We start from the raw sequence: 16,456 nt of genomic DNA, 5'->3' as shown, positions 1-16,456 counted from the left end.
TGGGCCTAGAAAAATAACTCACTATTTATTTATTCAGTGTTCTACCTCGGAAATAGCCCTGTTGTTTCAAAAATACTTTTGATTTAGAAAGAAAAAAATTTGCAAGACAGACTTGTGTATTTCTCTGCATTGATGGATGTGTTTGTGGTTTTAGTAAGGTTTAATGGTGCTACTTAATTTTGTGATGCTTCTAAGGGGAAGGGGAAGTGATGAAATTAAGGGGAAGTTTCACTTTCTGATTGCCTTGGCAGACATCACCTTGGTTATATGCTTTTGTTCAGGTTTTTTTTTTTTTTCCAAACTTATGAGCATTGGCTTAATATTTCAGATATCCATCTCTCCTCGAACAACAAACTCTTTCCACTTACCAAATGACCCTTCAGTCCCCATCATAATGGTGGGTCCAGGAGCGGGCGTGGCCCCCTTCATTGGTTTCCTGCAACACAGGTATGTATCCCTCGTGGATCTGGCTGGGAGTTTAATAGAACGTTTTTTTGTTTCTTCTGGGGTTTTTAGGATATTGGCCCTTAGTTGTAAAATTTTTATTTTAAAAAATTATTATCAAATTTGTGATACCATAGCATAACTTGTCACTGTAGGAAAAGTGAATACATCTTCTAGATATTTTGCTTTGTGCTAGAACTTCAGTTTTTACTGTAGTATTTACTCCCCCCGACCCCCAGCCCTGAACTATAGCTTATAGTGCATGTTTTTGGGGCAGATTGCAAGTACATCTTTATGCTGTGTTGATGTGCAGCTGCCCCATCTATTCCTTTGTTGTTGTTCAGTCCCTCGGTCGTGTCTGATTCTTTGCGACCCTGTGGACTGCAGCACGCCAGGCTTCCCTGTCCTTCACTATCTCCTGGAGTTTGCTCAAACTCATGTCCATTGTGTCAGTGATGCCATCTAACCATCTCATCCTCTGTTGCCCCCTTCTCCTGTCCTCAGCCTTTCCCACCATACATTTATTCCTTAACTGGATCATCACAAAGACCCAATTACACCCAGCATTTCAAAATCAAACCCCTAACACCAATAATTTTCAACAGAATAATATTAATTCATGTATCTTCATATCAGGGCATAATTATTTGCTACAAATAAAATTGTGCTTCTCTCCCTGTATGTGAAATAACAATTCTTATATAATGCTCCCCAGGTAGTGGAGTAATATCCTTCAAAGTCTTTGTGTAGTTTTCCTTTTTGTTGTTGTTAAGAAAACAAAAAAGTGGGATGTGTCAATCATTTCTGAAAATTGCATGGCAGACTATTCTACCTTTCAAAGCCCTGTGCCACTTCTCTATTATACTAATTGAGAGTTTTTAGTCATAAGATTGTTGCTAGTATTTAATGTAGAAACTAGTCTAGGTTTCACAGTGTGGTCATTTGAATTACCCCTGCTCTGGAGATGTCATATAAAGGTCATAGATGTCTCAGCTTAGAGGAAAGCTTACTTTCTCTAGTGTCCGCTGGAGTGGCCGACTTACCCTGTGGACAATGAAGTGTAAATAGACTTTGAGTGACTGCAGAGATGGGTTTTACAGACCTACCTGGAGAGGCAAAAAAGAAAGAGAGACTGCTGTTACCTATTCTTTCTGCCTGACCTCAGCTTTCTTTTCCCCTTAGAGAGAAGCTCCGGGAACGACACGCAGGGGGCCACTTTGGAGCCATGTGGCTGTTCTTCGGCTGCAGACACAAGGAGAGGGATTGTTTGTTCAGGTACGTGACAGCCCTCATGATGTAAGGCTCCGCCATGCTCTATAGCTGTCATCTCAGATGTCTCCAACGTGAAGTTACGAATCTTCCAGTGACCCGTTACGTATTGTGTTTCAGAGATGAGCTCACACACTTCCTTAAGTGTGGAGTGCTCACTCACTTGGAAGTCTCCTTCTCAAGAGATGCTGCTGTGGGGGAGGAGAAAGGCCCGGCGAAGTATGTACAAGACAGCCTCCAGCACCACAGCAAGCAGGTGGCAGGGGTCCTTCTCCAGGAGAGCGGCTACATTTACGTGTGTGGGTGAGTGCAGGGGGCTGGGGATGGTCGGTGGTGTTCATTAAAGAAACGAGGGCACATTGGACCTGTACGGGTGGGAGACTTGATTCTCAAGTACAGGAATAGAAGTACAAGTTCTAAAGCTATTTTTACATACCCTCGATAGCCAAGAAGTTGTTATCAGGAAAACAAAGGGAGAATTAACTCATGCAGCCTTCCCTGGGTCCAGTGGTTAAGACCGCACTTCCACTGCAGGGGGCGTGGGTTCCGTCCTTGGTTGGGGAACTAAGATCCCAAAAGAAAATTAACTCGTGCGTTGCATTCTGCTCTGTGCTATATTGTAAATTAGGTTTCTGTGTTTCTTTTTGCTATGCCTAATTCATTGTTTAATTGATCAGTGAATACTAAATGTGTGATTTGTGCAGTCGACCTAGGAAAACAGCTTTGGTTTTGACTCTGAGGATGGCTTCCCTGATAGCTCAGCTGATAAAGAATCCATCTGTAATTCAGAAGACCCCAGTTTGATTCCTGGGTTGGGACGATCCGCTGGAGAAGGGATAGCTACCCACTACCAATATCCTTGGGCTTCCCTTTTGGCTCAGTTGGTAAAGAATCCGCCTGCAATGCGGGAGACCTGGGTTCGATCCCTGAGTTGGGAAGATCCCCTGGAGAAGGGAAAGGCTACCCACTCCAGTATTCTGGCCTGGGGAATTCCTTGGACTGTGTAAGTCCATGGGGTCACAAAGAGTCAGACATGACTGAGCAACTTTCACTTTCACTTTGCTGAGAATGTGAATTTAGGATTTTTTTTCTTAAGGCATAATTTGTAATGTCAAAGTTGACATAAGCCAGGGGTCATTCTTATGTTTCATCTACTTTTTGAGACAAGATCCATTATAGAAACCCAAGATCACCATAGAGGGGAAAAAAAAAAAAAATTAGGAACTAGCTACTTGTTTTAATGGAACTCAGAATGTTTGCTAATTAAAAAGGAGTTTTGAAATAAGAAACTACACTCTTTTTTTTTTATCCTAACATATCCCTGCCTGGCATTTCGAACATTCTGTTAAGTTATCAGGTTGAGTTTTTTTGTTTTTTATTTCTAAAACTGACACAGAGAAAGAAATACTGGCATAATGAATGACCTGGAGTGCATATAAATATAATTGAAAAGGTTTATAACAGAACTTACTTTTTGAATTTACTCTCTGTGACACATTCTGATAATGTCTGTTTGTTCATTGTATCATTTTTAAAGAAAGCTGACTTTGGCTCCTAAGTTGATTTCACGACCCCTTAACGACTCCTCAGCTAGAAGTTGCTTTAGGTCAGAAAGGACAGAGCTCCTGGGTATTGTGTTGGTTTACGTTTTCATGTAGCTTCTGGTGAAGTATTTGGTCTTCCTTTTGTTTGCAGAGGACAGTGCTGTCGGATTTAAGCTGAAGTTTTAAGTGTAGCTCTAAAATAATGGAGGTGAAGTCCGTGTACAAATATACATGTACAAGTCGATGAATAACTGGTACTTGAGAACTTAAAATGTTAGCCCAGAAGTAACCCCCACCATCACTGGTGCCTCATTCTTTCACGTCTGTGAAGTGAGGTTGATAGCACTCAGAGCTGGTCGGAGGTGAAGGCTCAGAGTGAAACCCCCCTTGGCCTCTAGTGTGGACCAAACAAAGGGGACCTTGAGGAGGACAGCCACCGAGGAAGGAGCGGGCTTGTCCCTCGGCCCAGGGGATTCTGTCTCCAGGGGGAGCCTTTGCTGCCGAGAGTCAAGTAAGACGACGACACAGGGCCCAGCAGATGTGGCAGCTGGAGCCGCGGATGTGAGGGAGGGCTGGGGGGTGGCCTCAAGGTGCTCTCAGCGTGCTAGGGGGGAGCAGGAGGAGGATGTTGGGCGGCCGTTACGGCTTTCTCAAGGAGTGTCACCGGAAGGGGCAGGGCGAGTGCAGCTCCCGGCACAGTGAGTCCTGTCCGACAGTTAGTCAGGCTGCAGACGTCGCATTGCCTGCCGAGCGCTTCGGCCTGTGCGGGTGTCCAGAGACGGGGTGGGCGAGGTGCCCTCCACCCCAGCTGCCTGCTCCCCGTGGGAGAGCTGGGGCAGCAGTGCTCATGGCATGGTGGGCCTGCAGATGAAGGAGCTGGGCCGGGGAACTGCACGGAGAAGGGGCAGCCCTCAGCAAGTTCTCAGTGACGTGCCTGTTGTTAACTGTGCCCGTGTGCCTGCCGGGTATGAAGGCTTAGACTGTCGGGGGAGCTCCTTGCCCCAGGAGGGCCTTGAGAGTGGAGGGAGTAAGAGACGAGGAGGGCCCAGTGTGTGAGATGCTCAGGCGCTTCGAGATTTCGGCTGCTCCTGGAGTACAGAGCTCGTTGAAAGATTTAAAGCTGTGAACGGGGTGGTCAGCGTTGCATGTGCAGGCGGTCCCTGGGCAGAGGCCTGGCCTTGGGCTGGGGGGTGTGGTGGTGAGCAGTCTTCGGGGAGACCTGAAGGTCACTTTCCAGAGAGATGGAGTGGGGGCTGCAGTGTCGTGACGCAGTCCCGGCCTGAGATGCGTGAATGAAGGAGGACTTAGTACACAGTTCCTGTTCTTAAACAGATTGCTATTACTCGTTTTTTTCTAGAGATGCTAAGAATATGGCCAAGGATGTCCATGATGCCCTTGTGGAAATAATAAGCAGAGAGACTGGAGTTGAAAAACTAGAGGCAATGAAAACATTGGCCACTTTAAAAGAAGAGAAGCGATATCTTCAGGATATTTGGTGATAAACCTGGAACGTAAAAGAAGAGAATTAAGCTTTTTTTTTCCTGGCTGAAAGTACTAACATAAAACTTGACTGAAGCTTGAGACTTCCGATGTTTAAATTAAAAAAATTTTTTTCCACATTTCTTGGAGGAGGTGGGGTGGGGTGTGGACCTTTTTAACCATACAGGAAACTTTCAATTCAGATTTCCATATCTGCCCCCCTCGCCCCTCCCCAAACCACCCTGAGCGGAAAGGTGGCCCTGACTCCTCCCCCAGCACCTCCCAGGCCACCTCCACATCCTGGAGAATTTTTGCAGGGACGTCGACCGGCTCACTGAGCGTCTCTGTCGGTACATGTGAAGGCTTCTCAGCACAGGATGTGAGCATGGGAGCTGACCCAGTATGTGGTCAGATCTTGTGAACTTGTTGCCAGTTTTTTTAATAATCTAAATTTAATTTTTAGGTTATACAAAATACACCATAAAGAGTATTCATATGAGTGTATTAAAATTACATATGTATAGTATATCTGATTACATGTTTATATATAATTTTATCAGATGGTTTATTATGAAAACTATATTTCTGATAAAAATATTTTAAGGTACTGCTTATAGTGATTCTTTTTATGATGCTGGAAATATAAACTATATTTTGAAATTCCACTCTGGCATATGATTTACTTACCATGGTTATTTCTTCTTAATATCACAGTTCCAGAATTTAAAGAAATTTGCATTCAGATTATAGATCCATTTCCCATCTTTTGATTTCTACCCACTTTGGTGTACTTAAAAATTTTTCCACATAATTTATTGTTATTTCTGTGATTGTAACTTGGGCTTAAAGCACCTACTTAATATCCTTGTATTTCATAAATTCCTACTATTGTGTGAATATTTATGTCCCCCTGCCACCGGCTCCCCCCCCCGCCATTCATATGTTTGAATTCTCACCTCCGATGTGATGGTACTAGGAGCTGGGCCTTTGTGGGGTAACAAGGTCGTGACGGTGGAGCTCTTAGGAATGGGATCAGTGCCCTTGTTTGAAGATGCCCCACAGGGCTCCCTGCTCCTCCTGCCCTGTGAAGACATGGTGAGAAGTTGGCGTCTGCAGCCCTGAGGCCTTCACCAGAACCCAACAACCCTGGCACCTGATCTGAAATTCCGGCTTGCAGAGCTTAGACAGATTTCTGTTTATAGGCCGCCCAGTGGTATCTTGTTACAGCAGCTCGGATGGACTAAGACAATTCCCACTGACACATTCTCTTTTAGTATTTGTCAGAACAGAAAACAAAATATAAAAGGGGCATGGAAATTTTTTCTCCTAATCTCTGGTATATATATTTTTTTTATTAAAGAGATTGGCATTTAAAAAACAAATGTCTACCTGTCAGAGGGTTCTGGTCATTTTGAAAAATAAATATCTAAAATAATACTGTATAATCTTAAGATTTGTTAAGACTTCAAGGCAGTTTGTTATAATCTCTAATCTTAGATATTTAATGTCTTTTATTTATTTATTTATTTTTTTAAAGACAGTAAAGAGTATCTTTATGACTTTTGAGTAGGAAATGATCACTCCCCTACCATGAAGCTAACTTGTATCCAGCTTTATAAGAAACTTTTCAAAAATAATTATCTCCAGCAGGACATGGGTGACATTCCATAACAGCTTACAACTTTCAAACTCCCCTCTCCAAAAAGTCAACAAAGTCTGTTGCTGCAATAAACAGGAAAATTTTTCAGAAAGGGTGACTATTTCACATGAGGCATTTAAGAGATTTTCACAGGTCAACTCTGACATGGAGGAAAGGAACTAAAAACTCCAGGATTATTAATGAGATGATCCACAAACTACAAACAGGAATCCTGGTTCTTCTGAGCAACACCATCTTGATGTCATCACCAGGAAGCCTGAGTATTGTTACCTGATGCAGCTGATTCTAGGAGTGTCAAGGCTGTATCATGACTCCTGGTCTCAGGAAGTCAAGGATGTGCTGATGACATCAAGAAAGGAGAAGACATGAAGTTTTTTTTCTCCACACAGTAAGGCTTCTGAGCTGACACCTGTGAACGTCAGAGAATCTCTCCCAGGAACCAAGAATAATCTTCAAGTAAGAGGATAAATACTTCTATTTCCCCCCATTTCAATCCAGCTTCTGAAACAATCTACTAGTGGTTATTTGCCCTTTCCACAAACGACAGCAACGAAGTATCTCATGTGCTAACAACATAACTTAAAAAAAAATGTACATTTTTATAAAATTCGATTTAAAAACTAGTATTTCAAACAGCAGAGCCCCTAGAAGCACAGAGCTATCGAAAAGGAGCACTTCACTCGGCATCCCCAGTGCCTTCCGCTTTCTGTGACTGGGCTGTGGCGGCATCTCGGTTTTCCGCAGGGCTGTTCCCATCCTTGCTGACTTCTGCTTTCCCCTTTCTCCCTCTGGCCAGCTTCTCTCCCTTCTTTGCAGGGGCCTTTTTTGGCCTGGGCTCTGGTTTTGGAGGGGCAGGTTTAGCAGACAACCGTGCTGATCTCCTCTGTGGCTCATCTTTCACCTTCCCTTTGTCACCTTTAGCATCTCCTTTAGCCTTTCTCTTGGGTATGGTGGCAGCAGCGCTTGGCAGCCCAAGGGGTTCTTCTGTCTTTCTCACTGTTCCTAGAAAGATTTCCAAGTCTCGCGGCCATCCGAGGGGCGCGGGACTTCCAGCTGCCGGCCTGCAGCACTGGTGCCCCGGGCTGGGGCAGGGCCGTCATGGACCGCAGGCTGGCGAAGAGACACCCGGAGCTGGGTGCTGCCGGGAACAGGAAGTTAATGTCTTTTAATAGAAATACTTCTGAAAAAACTTAAAAGGCATAAGAAAACATATCAAGCAAAATTATGTACATATGTAATATATGTCAGCCAAAATAGAGTTAAGGTGAAAACACAAAAAGGGACAAAGAACAGAATTCTTTGTTGATCACTCTAATAAGAAAATACAGCTAAGAACTTGTGTCCCTCTGCCAGTGCTGTCTGTCCATAGTGCTTTGTTAGTGTTAGTTGCTCAGTCATGTCTGACTCTTTGCTACCCCATGGACTGTAGCATGCCAGGCCACTCTGTCCATGGAATTATCCAGGCAGCAATACTGGAGTGGGTAGCCATTCCCTTCTCCAAGGGATCTTCCCAACACAAGGATTGAACCTGTGTCTCCTGCAGTGAAGACGGATTCTTTACTGTCTGAGCCACTAGGGAAGCCTCTGCATGACCCAAAAACTGACAGATCCCTAAAGAGAAACTGAAGAGTGTTCATAGTGGCCTCAGATCCTGACCTGAGCCACGTGCTCTGTGCCCAACATCCAGGTTATTTCTGTTAGGTGGTGAGTTACCAGGTTCAGATGAGAATTAATCAGCTGTTCCCTCACAGCCTTGCCAGCAGATGAGGGTAAAACTAGATCCCAGGCCAGATTCTGCAGCACACACAGCTGTTGAACAGTTTTATTTCTTTATTAGCAGTCAGGCACAAAGCTTCCTACAGCCAGGCCTGTAAGCTTAACGAAGTTCCAGAAGTTCCGGCACTGTCTCTCTAGGTGGTCCTGCCACATCTCGCATAAAAAGTTTCACACCAAGGTGGTTGTGAGTATGACAAGGGCAGACCTTTGTTCCTCTCAGCATCATGAGCTGCCTGCCCAGCCCAGTGGCTGGACACAGTGCTGTTTTGGGGTTACGCCTCAGGCACTACCCCAGGAGTCTTGCTGGAAAAGTCTTTTTTGACCTTGTGTTAAAGTGGGCAGTACCTCTGAATCTAGTCAAACTCCATCATATCCTAGTACCACTAGGTGTTCAGTAGGAGCCGCTTTCTAACCTCAGTTATTATAAGAAGCTACTGTTGGACCCATTATTTTTAGTAACATAAGGCTGATCAGTGATGAAGTTAATAGAAGAGCTTGGGGAAGCCATCGACTATATGGTTTTCCTCATAATGCTAACTGCACCCGGAGGTTCCTTACTCTCTGTAACACACCTAGGTATCTGCGCTGGAGTAGTCTAAACTGAATTCCAGACACCACAATACGGGGACATAATCTACTTAGTCATAAACTGTCAGATTAAAAAATGTGGGAATGTGAACTTCACAGCCAGCAAACTAGATGACGTGTGAGCTGCATCCAGGCACCCACACTGGTTTCAGATGCTTGAGACAGTTTTAAAATTGACCATGAACTAGGCCATAAAGGGAGACAACAGATGGTGTGAAATAAGGCATTGTTTGCTGGTCCTGATGGAGTTAGGAAGCAACTATAATAAGCAGCCCACTGAGGCCACACTGAAGAATTTTTAAACCCATGCAAATGACTTGTGGCATAGGAAATAAAATGGATTACAGAATATTTAGGGCTGATTTCTTCCAAAGTGCTAAACATGAACATGAATTGCAGCCAAAGCAATACCCAGAGGGAAATTTCATCCATCTCACCGGTATTTTCAGTGCCTACTCCTCCAGGTACTGAAGTACTGTGGCAACAGCAGTGAACAAAATAGATAAAAAGCCTCTGTTCTCAGAACTTGCATTCTTACTGAGAAGAGCCATAAATGAATAATAAATATCAATGATGATGTCTGAGAAGATAGTAAAGCTTGTGGGAAGAGGAACTGAAGAGTCTCCTGATGAGAGTGAAAGAGAAGAGTGAAAAAGCTGGCTTACAGAGCCTCTGAGTTCCCTGAGACACACAGCAAATTCCCATTGGCTATTTTACATACAGTAATATAAGTTTCCATGGCACTCTCTCCATACATCTCATCCTCCTCCCCTCTCCCCGTGTCCATAAGTCTGTTCTCTATGTCTGTTTCTCCATTGCTACCTTGCAAATAAATCAACCTAGAGAGGTGGGATGGAGAGGGAGATGGGAGGGAGGTTCAAGAAGGAGGGGACATGTGTACACCTATGGCTGATTCGTGTTGATGTTTGACAGAAAACAAATTCTGTAAAGCAATTAACCTTCAATTAAAAAAAGCTGGCTTAAAACTCTATATTCAAAAACTAAGATCATGGCATCTGGTCCCATCACTTCATGGCAAATAGATGGGGAAAAGTGGAAGCAATGACGAGATTTTATTTTCTTGGGCTCCAAAATCACTGCAAACACTTGCTCCTTGAAAGGCGAGCTATGACAAACTTAGCATATTAAAAAGCAGAGACATCGCTTTGCTGACAAAGGTCCATATAGTCAAAGCTATGGTTTTTCCAGTAGTCGTGTGGATGTGAGAGTTGGACCATAAAGAAGGCTAAGCACCAAAGAATTGATGCTTTTGAACATTGGTGCTGGAGAAGACTCTCGAGTGTCCCTTGGACTGCAAAGAGAACAAACCAGTCAATCCTGAAGGAAGCCAACTCTGAATACTCATTGGAAGGACTGATGCTGAAGCTGAAGCTCCAATACTTTGGCCACCTGATGGGAAGAGCCAACTCATTCGCAAAGACCCTGATGCTGGAATAGCTTAAGGGCAGGAGGAGAAGGGAGCAACAGAGAAGGAGATGGTTAGATGGCATCATTGAGTCAATGGACATGAGCTTGAACAAAATCCGGGAGATAGTGAAGGACAGGGAAGCTTGGTGTGCTGCAGTCCATGGAGTCACAAAAGAGTAGGACATGACTGAGCAACTGAACAACAACAAAATACCATGGAAACAAAAGGGAGTGTAGTTTAATTAGTGTAAAAGGAGGCTTCAAGAGGGCTTCTGCGGTGACCTCGTGGTAAAGTATCTGCCTGCCAATGCAGGAGACTCCAGTTCAACCTGTGGTCTGGGAAGATCCCACACACCCGGGGGAAACCGAACTCGTGTGCCGCAACCACTGAGCCTGTGGTCTAGAGTCCGGGAGCCACGGTGAGAAGTCAGAGCAATGAGAAGCCCGTGCACTATGAGAGAGTAGTCGCCACTCACCACAGCGAGGCTTCCTGAGAGCTCAGCTGGTAAAGAATCCACCTGCAATGCAGGAGACCTGGGTTCGATCCCTGGGTTGAGAAGATCCCCTGGAGAAGGGAACGGCTACCCACTCCATTGTTCTAGTCTGGAGAGTTCCATGAACTATATAGTCCAGGGACGACTGAGTGACATTCACTTTCACCACAACTAGAGAAAAACCTGCACAGCAATGAAGATCCAACACAGCCAAAAATAAATAAATAAAAATTATTAGAGATAAGGAAGCTTCAAGAAATATTGCAGGAGATGGATATTTTTATAGTGATTAGAGTCAGTTGATGAGAAAGACATAAAAATCCTAAATATGCATGCACTTAGTAAGAAAGCATAAAAATATTGTGTTGGCCAGAAAGTTCTTTTGCAGTTTTGCTATTAGATGCTGTGTGGAAAAACCTGAACGAACTTTTTGGCCAACTCAATATGTTGCTGGAAAGCAAAAACTGTCAAAGGCAAATCCAAAATCACAGTTGGGAAAGTTGACACACCACAAGAAGAAAATGCAGATAATATTGTTAAGTGTTTAAAAAACTTTTAACACAATAGGAGCTGATTGACATATATAAAACACTAACACCAACAACTTCAGAATAGACCATATCTTCCAGTTTACATTGAATATTTACCAGAATACACCAACTTTCAAAAAGATGGAAGCTGTACAATAGGTTTTCTGAGAATTAAACTAAAAATGGCTACATGAAACCAGAATAACCTCCAAATATTTGGAAAATAAGCAACACAAAGTAATCTATGACTCAAGAAAAATATCACGAGGAAATTAGAAAATATTTTGATAACAAAAAAAGACATTTCAAAATTTGAAGTTTGCAACTAAACCAGTGCTCTGGGGGAAACTGTTGTGTCTAAATTCCGATCAAATTAAAGAAGCTTAAAAGTCAATGATCTAAGCTTAAATACTAGGAGGTTGGAAAAGGACCAGTACATTATGGTCCTTAAAATGTATGTTAGTTATAATATACATTTTAATGTATATTAAATTATAATATACATTAATTATAATTAATGTCTAATTATATTAGATGCCAGGCATATGAAAGAATGCAGTAAAGATAAAAGAAGATTACAATGAAATAGAAAAAAAATGCAATAGAGAAAACCAGTGAAACAAATGTTAATTGTCTAAGTTTTTCCAACTTTTTTGAGGTAAAATTAACAAATAGTGTGCATGCACGTGTGCTCAATCTTATCCAACTCTTCAACCCCGTGATCTGCAGCCCATCAGGCTCCCCTGTTCATGGAATTTTCCAGGCAAGAAACTGGCCTGTGTGCATGCCAAGTTGCTTCAGTCATGTCTGACTCTTGATGACCCCATGGACTGTAGCCCTCCAAGTTCCTCTGTCCTTGGGATTTTCCAGGCAAGAATACTGGACTGGGTTGCCATTTCCTCCATCAAGGAATCTTCCTGACCCAGGGATCGAATCCATATCCTGATTCTCTTGCATTTGCAAGCAGACTCTGTACCACTGAGCCACCTGGGAAGCCCAATTAACAAACAAAATTGTATATAATTAAAATGTACAACATAATGATTGGTCTGTGTAGGCTTTGTGACGTGATTACCACAATCAGGTTAATTATCACATTCATCGCCTCACATAGTTATCATATTTGAGTGTGTGTGATGAGAAGGTTGAGGATTTACTCCATTTCAAGTATCCAGTACTGCACTGTTAACTGTAGTCACCATGCTGTGTGTTAGATCCCCAGAACTTACTCGTCTTATAACCGAAGGCTTGTACCCTTTGACTGTATCTCCCGTTTCCCCAGCCCCTGGCCCCTGGTAACCACCACTACCCTTTGTTTCTATGACTTTGACTTTGTCCTTTTTAGATTCCGCATATAAGTCAGACCATACAATTTCTGTCTTTCTGTGTCTGGCTTATTTCACTTAGCGTAATGTCTTCTGTGCTCATTCATGTCATTGCAGAGGGCAGAATTTCTTTCTCATGACTGAGTAACATTCCATTGTGTTTATTTAGAGGTATATTAAAATTTCAAGATTTTATTTGAGCAAAATTCAAATCAGGGAGTACCCTGGTGGTCCAGTGGTCAGGACTTGATGCTTTCACTGCCAGAGTCCACCAGATTTAATATCCCTCAAGCCTTGAGGCATGGCCCCCCCAAAATCAAACTCCTAACAGGAAATTGCTAGGAGTGTTCCACCTACAGAAGTTAGGGAGAAGACTTGCAGGGAAGATGGGGAAGTGAAGCAAGGGAATTCCTTGACGGCCTATGGCTTAAGAGCTATTTGGAGAGGTCTATTTAGCTGTTTGTTATTGAATGTCCTTAGGTTTGATTTCTTAACCTTGAAGCACTACATAAAGCTTTGGTGGCTTACATTGGTTCAGTTCAGTTCAGTCGCTCAGCCGTGTCCCACTCTTTGTGACCCCGTGGGCTGCAGCACGCCAGGCCTCCCTGTCCATCACCAACTCCCGGCCAACTCCTGGAGTTGACCCAAACTCATGTCCATCGAGTCAGTGATGCCATCCAGCCATCTCATCCTCTGTCGTCCCCTTCTCCTCCTGCCTTCAATCTTACATAGGTTACCAAGGCTTTAAAGCTACTTCAGCTGATGATTGCTTTGGCTATTTGGGATATTTTGTGATTTCATACAAATTTTAGGATTGGTTTTTTCAATTTTTGTGAAAAGTGCCATTGGGATGGGATTTCATTGAATCTGTAGATCACTATAGCTAGTAAGGACATTTAATAGTGTTATCTTTTTCTAGTCCATTAGCATGGACTATCTTTCCATTTATTTGTGTCTTCCACAGTTTCATTCATTTATATTTTATAGTTTTGCAAAATTCACCATCTTTTTATGATATAAACCCTCCACAAATTGGGTGTAGAGGGAATGTATCTCAGCATAAGAAAAAACCTGCACGCATGGTGTCAGACATATTATGAGTAAAAACAGTTTGGTTACCAAGCCTGGATTAAGAGGTTTATGAGCAAACTCTGATCACTTAGGATGAAATAAAGGACACTGTATTCCTGTACATCAGATTGTTACTAAATTTTAAAACTTGCTACATGAAAAATAAACAATTACCTTAAGGAAGTCTAAGTAAGTCTTAAACCTGGGTTTTCTGATCAGACTCGAGGGTGTTCTTCTGACTTCCCAAGCTCCCAAGTACCCAAACTATTCCTTGACTTTGAAGTCCCCAGGGCAGCAGCGTGATTTCCAATAACCTGGGGCTTCTGAGCTGTGCTGCTTTCTTGCCTGTTCAGAACCCTGTGTGTCCACTCTGGATTTTTTTTTCCACTGGACATGACTTGTTTTTGACTGAATTTTCCTAAAATGTTCTCACTGAGTGGACTCTACTTCAATTTCCTCTTTCATCAGTCAGATTAATAAAATACCGGAAAGGCTACCCACATTAATAAATTTAAGCTTTAACTTCTTTAATCACCACACTAATTATAAAGTTATTCATCTGGATTTGTACTTTAAGTTTTTACCTGTTTATCTGCTTTTAATTGAAGTACTTAGTTTATTTTGCTTTAGAGACTGTAGTGATTTTATCTTTCATGTTTGGTGATGGAAAGTCTCGTTCGGCTTCAGTACGTGCTTGAGGGGCACTGTGATGTGAAAGTCGGTCAGTTGTGTCTGACTCTTTGTGGTCCTGTGGACTGTAGCCTGCCAGGCTCCTCTGTCCATGGGTTTCTCCAGGCAAGAATACTGGGGTGGGGTGCTGTTCCCTTCTCCAGGGGGTCTTCCCGACCCTGGGTCCCCTGCATTGCAGGCAGATTCTTTCTTTTTTTTTTGAAGCATCTTTCTTTCATTTTTTATTTTCCTTTATTTTTTAGACAAAAGCAAACCATGTATATATTCTCTTTGTAAGTTACATGATAATAGAATGTATAAGGAAAAAAAAATTCAGTTCTTCTCCACACTAACTTTCCTAAGAGTAACCACTGTTAACAGGACAGAAACAACAGCCCTCGCTTATTTATAATTTCCCGTTGAATCTGACTAATATACTTCGGTCTAAGGGGCTCCAATAGTTTGGCTACCTAATGCGAAAAACTGACTCATTGGAAATGACACTGATGTTCGGAAAGATTGAAGGCAGGAGAAGGGGACGACAGAGGATGAGATGGTTGGATGGCATCATCGACTCGATGGACATGAGTTTGAATAAACTCCGGGAGTTGGTGATGGACAGGGAGGCCTGGCATGCTACAGTCCACGGGGTTGTAGATTCTTTACTGTTGGAGCCACCTGAGGAAAGTGCCCTGTGGGACAGACGAGGGGAAAGCTCAGTCTGGAACCAGAGACAGAAGAGCTACAGCTTCTAGAAAAGACAGAGATCACAATAGTTAAAGGCATAAACACGTTTGAAATAGACACATGTTTGAAACTCAGCTCTCATGCACATTTGGTGTCTTTGGACAAGTTAGTTAACCTCTCTGTGCCTCCTTTGTTACATGGGGCTTATGAGTTAATTTGTGAAAAGAACTTAGAATAGCTTCTGGCATTCAGTGAGTCTCTTCTAAGTGTCCCTTCTAACTGCTATTGTTGTTCAGTTATTAAGTCGTGTCCAACTCTTTGCAACCCAATGGACTATAGCATGCCAGGCTTCTCTGTCCTTCATTATCTCCTGGAGTTTGCTCAAACTCATGTCCATTGAGTCGGTGATACCATCCAACCATTTTATCCTCCGTCACCCCCGTCTCCTTTTGCCCTCAAACTTTCCCAGCATCAGGGTCTTTGCTAATGAGTTGGCTCTTCACATCAGGTGGCCAAAGTACTGGAGCTTCAGTATCTGTCCTTCCAATGAATATTCAGGACTGATTTTCTTTAGGGTTGACTGGTTTGATCTTCCTGCAGTCCAAGGGACTCAACAATAGTCTTCTCCGGCACTACAATTCAAAGCTATCAATTATTCGGCACTTGGCCTCCTTTAAGGTCCAGATCTCATATCCATACATGACTACTGAAAGCCTGATAGCTTTGACCATACTGAATGAATTGAGTCAGGGAAAGAGAAATATCATATGATGTCTCTTATATGCAGAATATAAAAAGAAATGATACAAATGAACTTACTTACAGACCAGAAACAGGCTCACAGAGAATGAACTTATTGTCACCATTGGGGAGGATCGGGGGAAAGGATAGTTAGGGGGTTCGGGACGGACATGGACACGCTGCTATATTTACAATGGGTCACCAACAAGGACCTACTGCATAGCACAGGGAACTCTGCTCAATGTTATGTGGCAGCCTGGATGGGAGAGGAGACTGGGGGAGAATGGGTACGTGTGTGTGTGTGGCTGAGTCCCCCGGCTGTCCACCTGAAACTGTCACAACATTGTTAATCGGTTATACCCCAATATAAAAAGTTTAAGAAGTGTAGCTGCTATTGATGATAACAACTTTAGATATAGTATTTGTTTTCTCTGTGCTACATGCTACCATTTTTTTTCTATAAAATGCCACTGAAGTATAGACTGCCATTTCTGGTCCTATAAGAGTCTCAATTTATTTTGCTTCTGAGGCATTAATGATAAATACTTACAGGTTCAAACATGCAAGGGAGCGTTCATGAATATGGACAATTTGAAACAGCTCTACATAGAACCAGAACCTCTGAAATTACCATTGTCAGTGAGATAAATGTATATATGCTCTGACTGCCGTGTGTGCACGTGTGTGCGTGCGTGCGCGTGCGCGCGCATGCTCAGTCATGTCCGATTCTTTTCGACCCTGTGGACTGTAG

At 42.9% G+C, this 16,456-nt stretch overlaps 2 protein-coding genes across 12 annotated transcripts in view; one reads left to right on the top strand and one right to left on the bottom strand.

Moving 5' to 3' along the window:
• The window catches only part of MTRR (5-methyltetrahydrofolate-homocysteine methyltransferase reductase), a 30,672-nt gene extending 24,496 nt beyond the window's left edge, over nucleotides 1-6,176 (top strand). For all 11 annotated transcript variants that reach the window (XM_081520584.1, XM_081520590.1, XM_081520587.1 and 8 more), the window contains 4 exons: nucleotides 329-447; nucleotides 1,627-1,719; nucleotides 1,834-2,016; nucleotides 4,615-6,176. In XM_081520584.1, coding sequence (XP_081376710.1) covers nucleotides 329-447; nucleotides 1,627-1,719; nucleotides 1,834-2,016; nucleotides 4,615-4,756 — 537 coding nt within the window. In that variant the 3' untranslated portion in view covers nucleotides 4,757-6,176. The remainder of the gene's footprint in view (nucleotides 1-328; nucleotides 448-1,626; nucleotides 1,720-1,833; nucleotides 2,017-4,614) is intronic.
• Nucleotides 6,177-6,853: 677 nt separating this feature from the next.
• Nucleotides 6,854-15,665, bottom strand: LOC145517062 (high mobility group nucleosome-binding domain-containing protein 4-like). The gene is made up of 2 exons (XM_081519337.1): nucleotides 15,601-15,665; nucleotides 6,854-7,478 (listed from the first exon to the last, which is right to left on the bottom strand). Exons 1-2 carry the CDS (start codon nucleotides 15,663-15,665, stop codon nucleotides 7,073-7,075), a joined length of 471 nt encoding a protein of 156 aa, XP_081375463.1. The 3' UTR covers nucleotides 6,854-7,072.
• Nucleotides 15,666-16,456: the final 791 nt, after the last annotated feature.

Source organism: Giraffa tippelskirchi, chromosome 8, assembly GCF_054371585.1.
Source record: "Giraffa tippelskirchi isolate mGirTip1 chromosome 8, T2T-mGirTip1v1.2.pri, whole genome shotgun sequence".
NCBI classification, from domain to species: Eukaryota; Metazoa; Chordata; class Mammalia; order Artiodactyla; family Giraffidae; genus Giraffa; species Giraffa tippelskirchi.
This window is presented reverse-complemented; position numbering and strand designations above follow the sequence as displayed.

Bases quoted from the DNA above. Each gene is read 5' to 3' on its own strand.
- LOC145517062 (XM_081519337.1), bottom strand. From the start codon at position 15,665: ATGTATGGATATGAGATCTGGACCTTAAAGGAGGCCAAGTGCCGAATA. The intron at 7,479-15,600 runs GTAGTGCCGGAG...GCCCTGCCCCAG, and splicing joins ATAATTGATAGCTTTGAATT to CCCGGGGCACCAGTGCTGCA.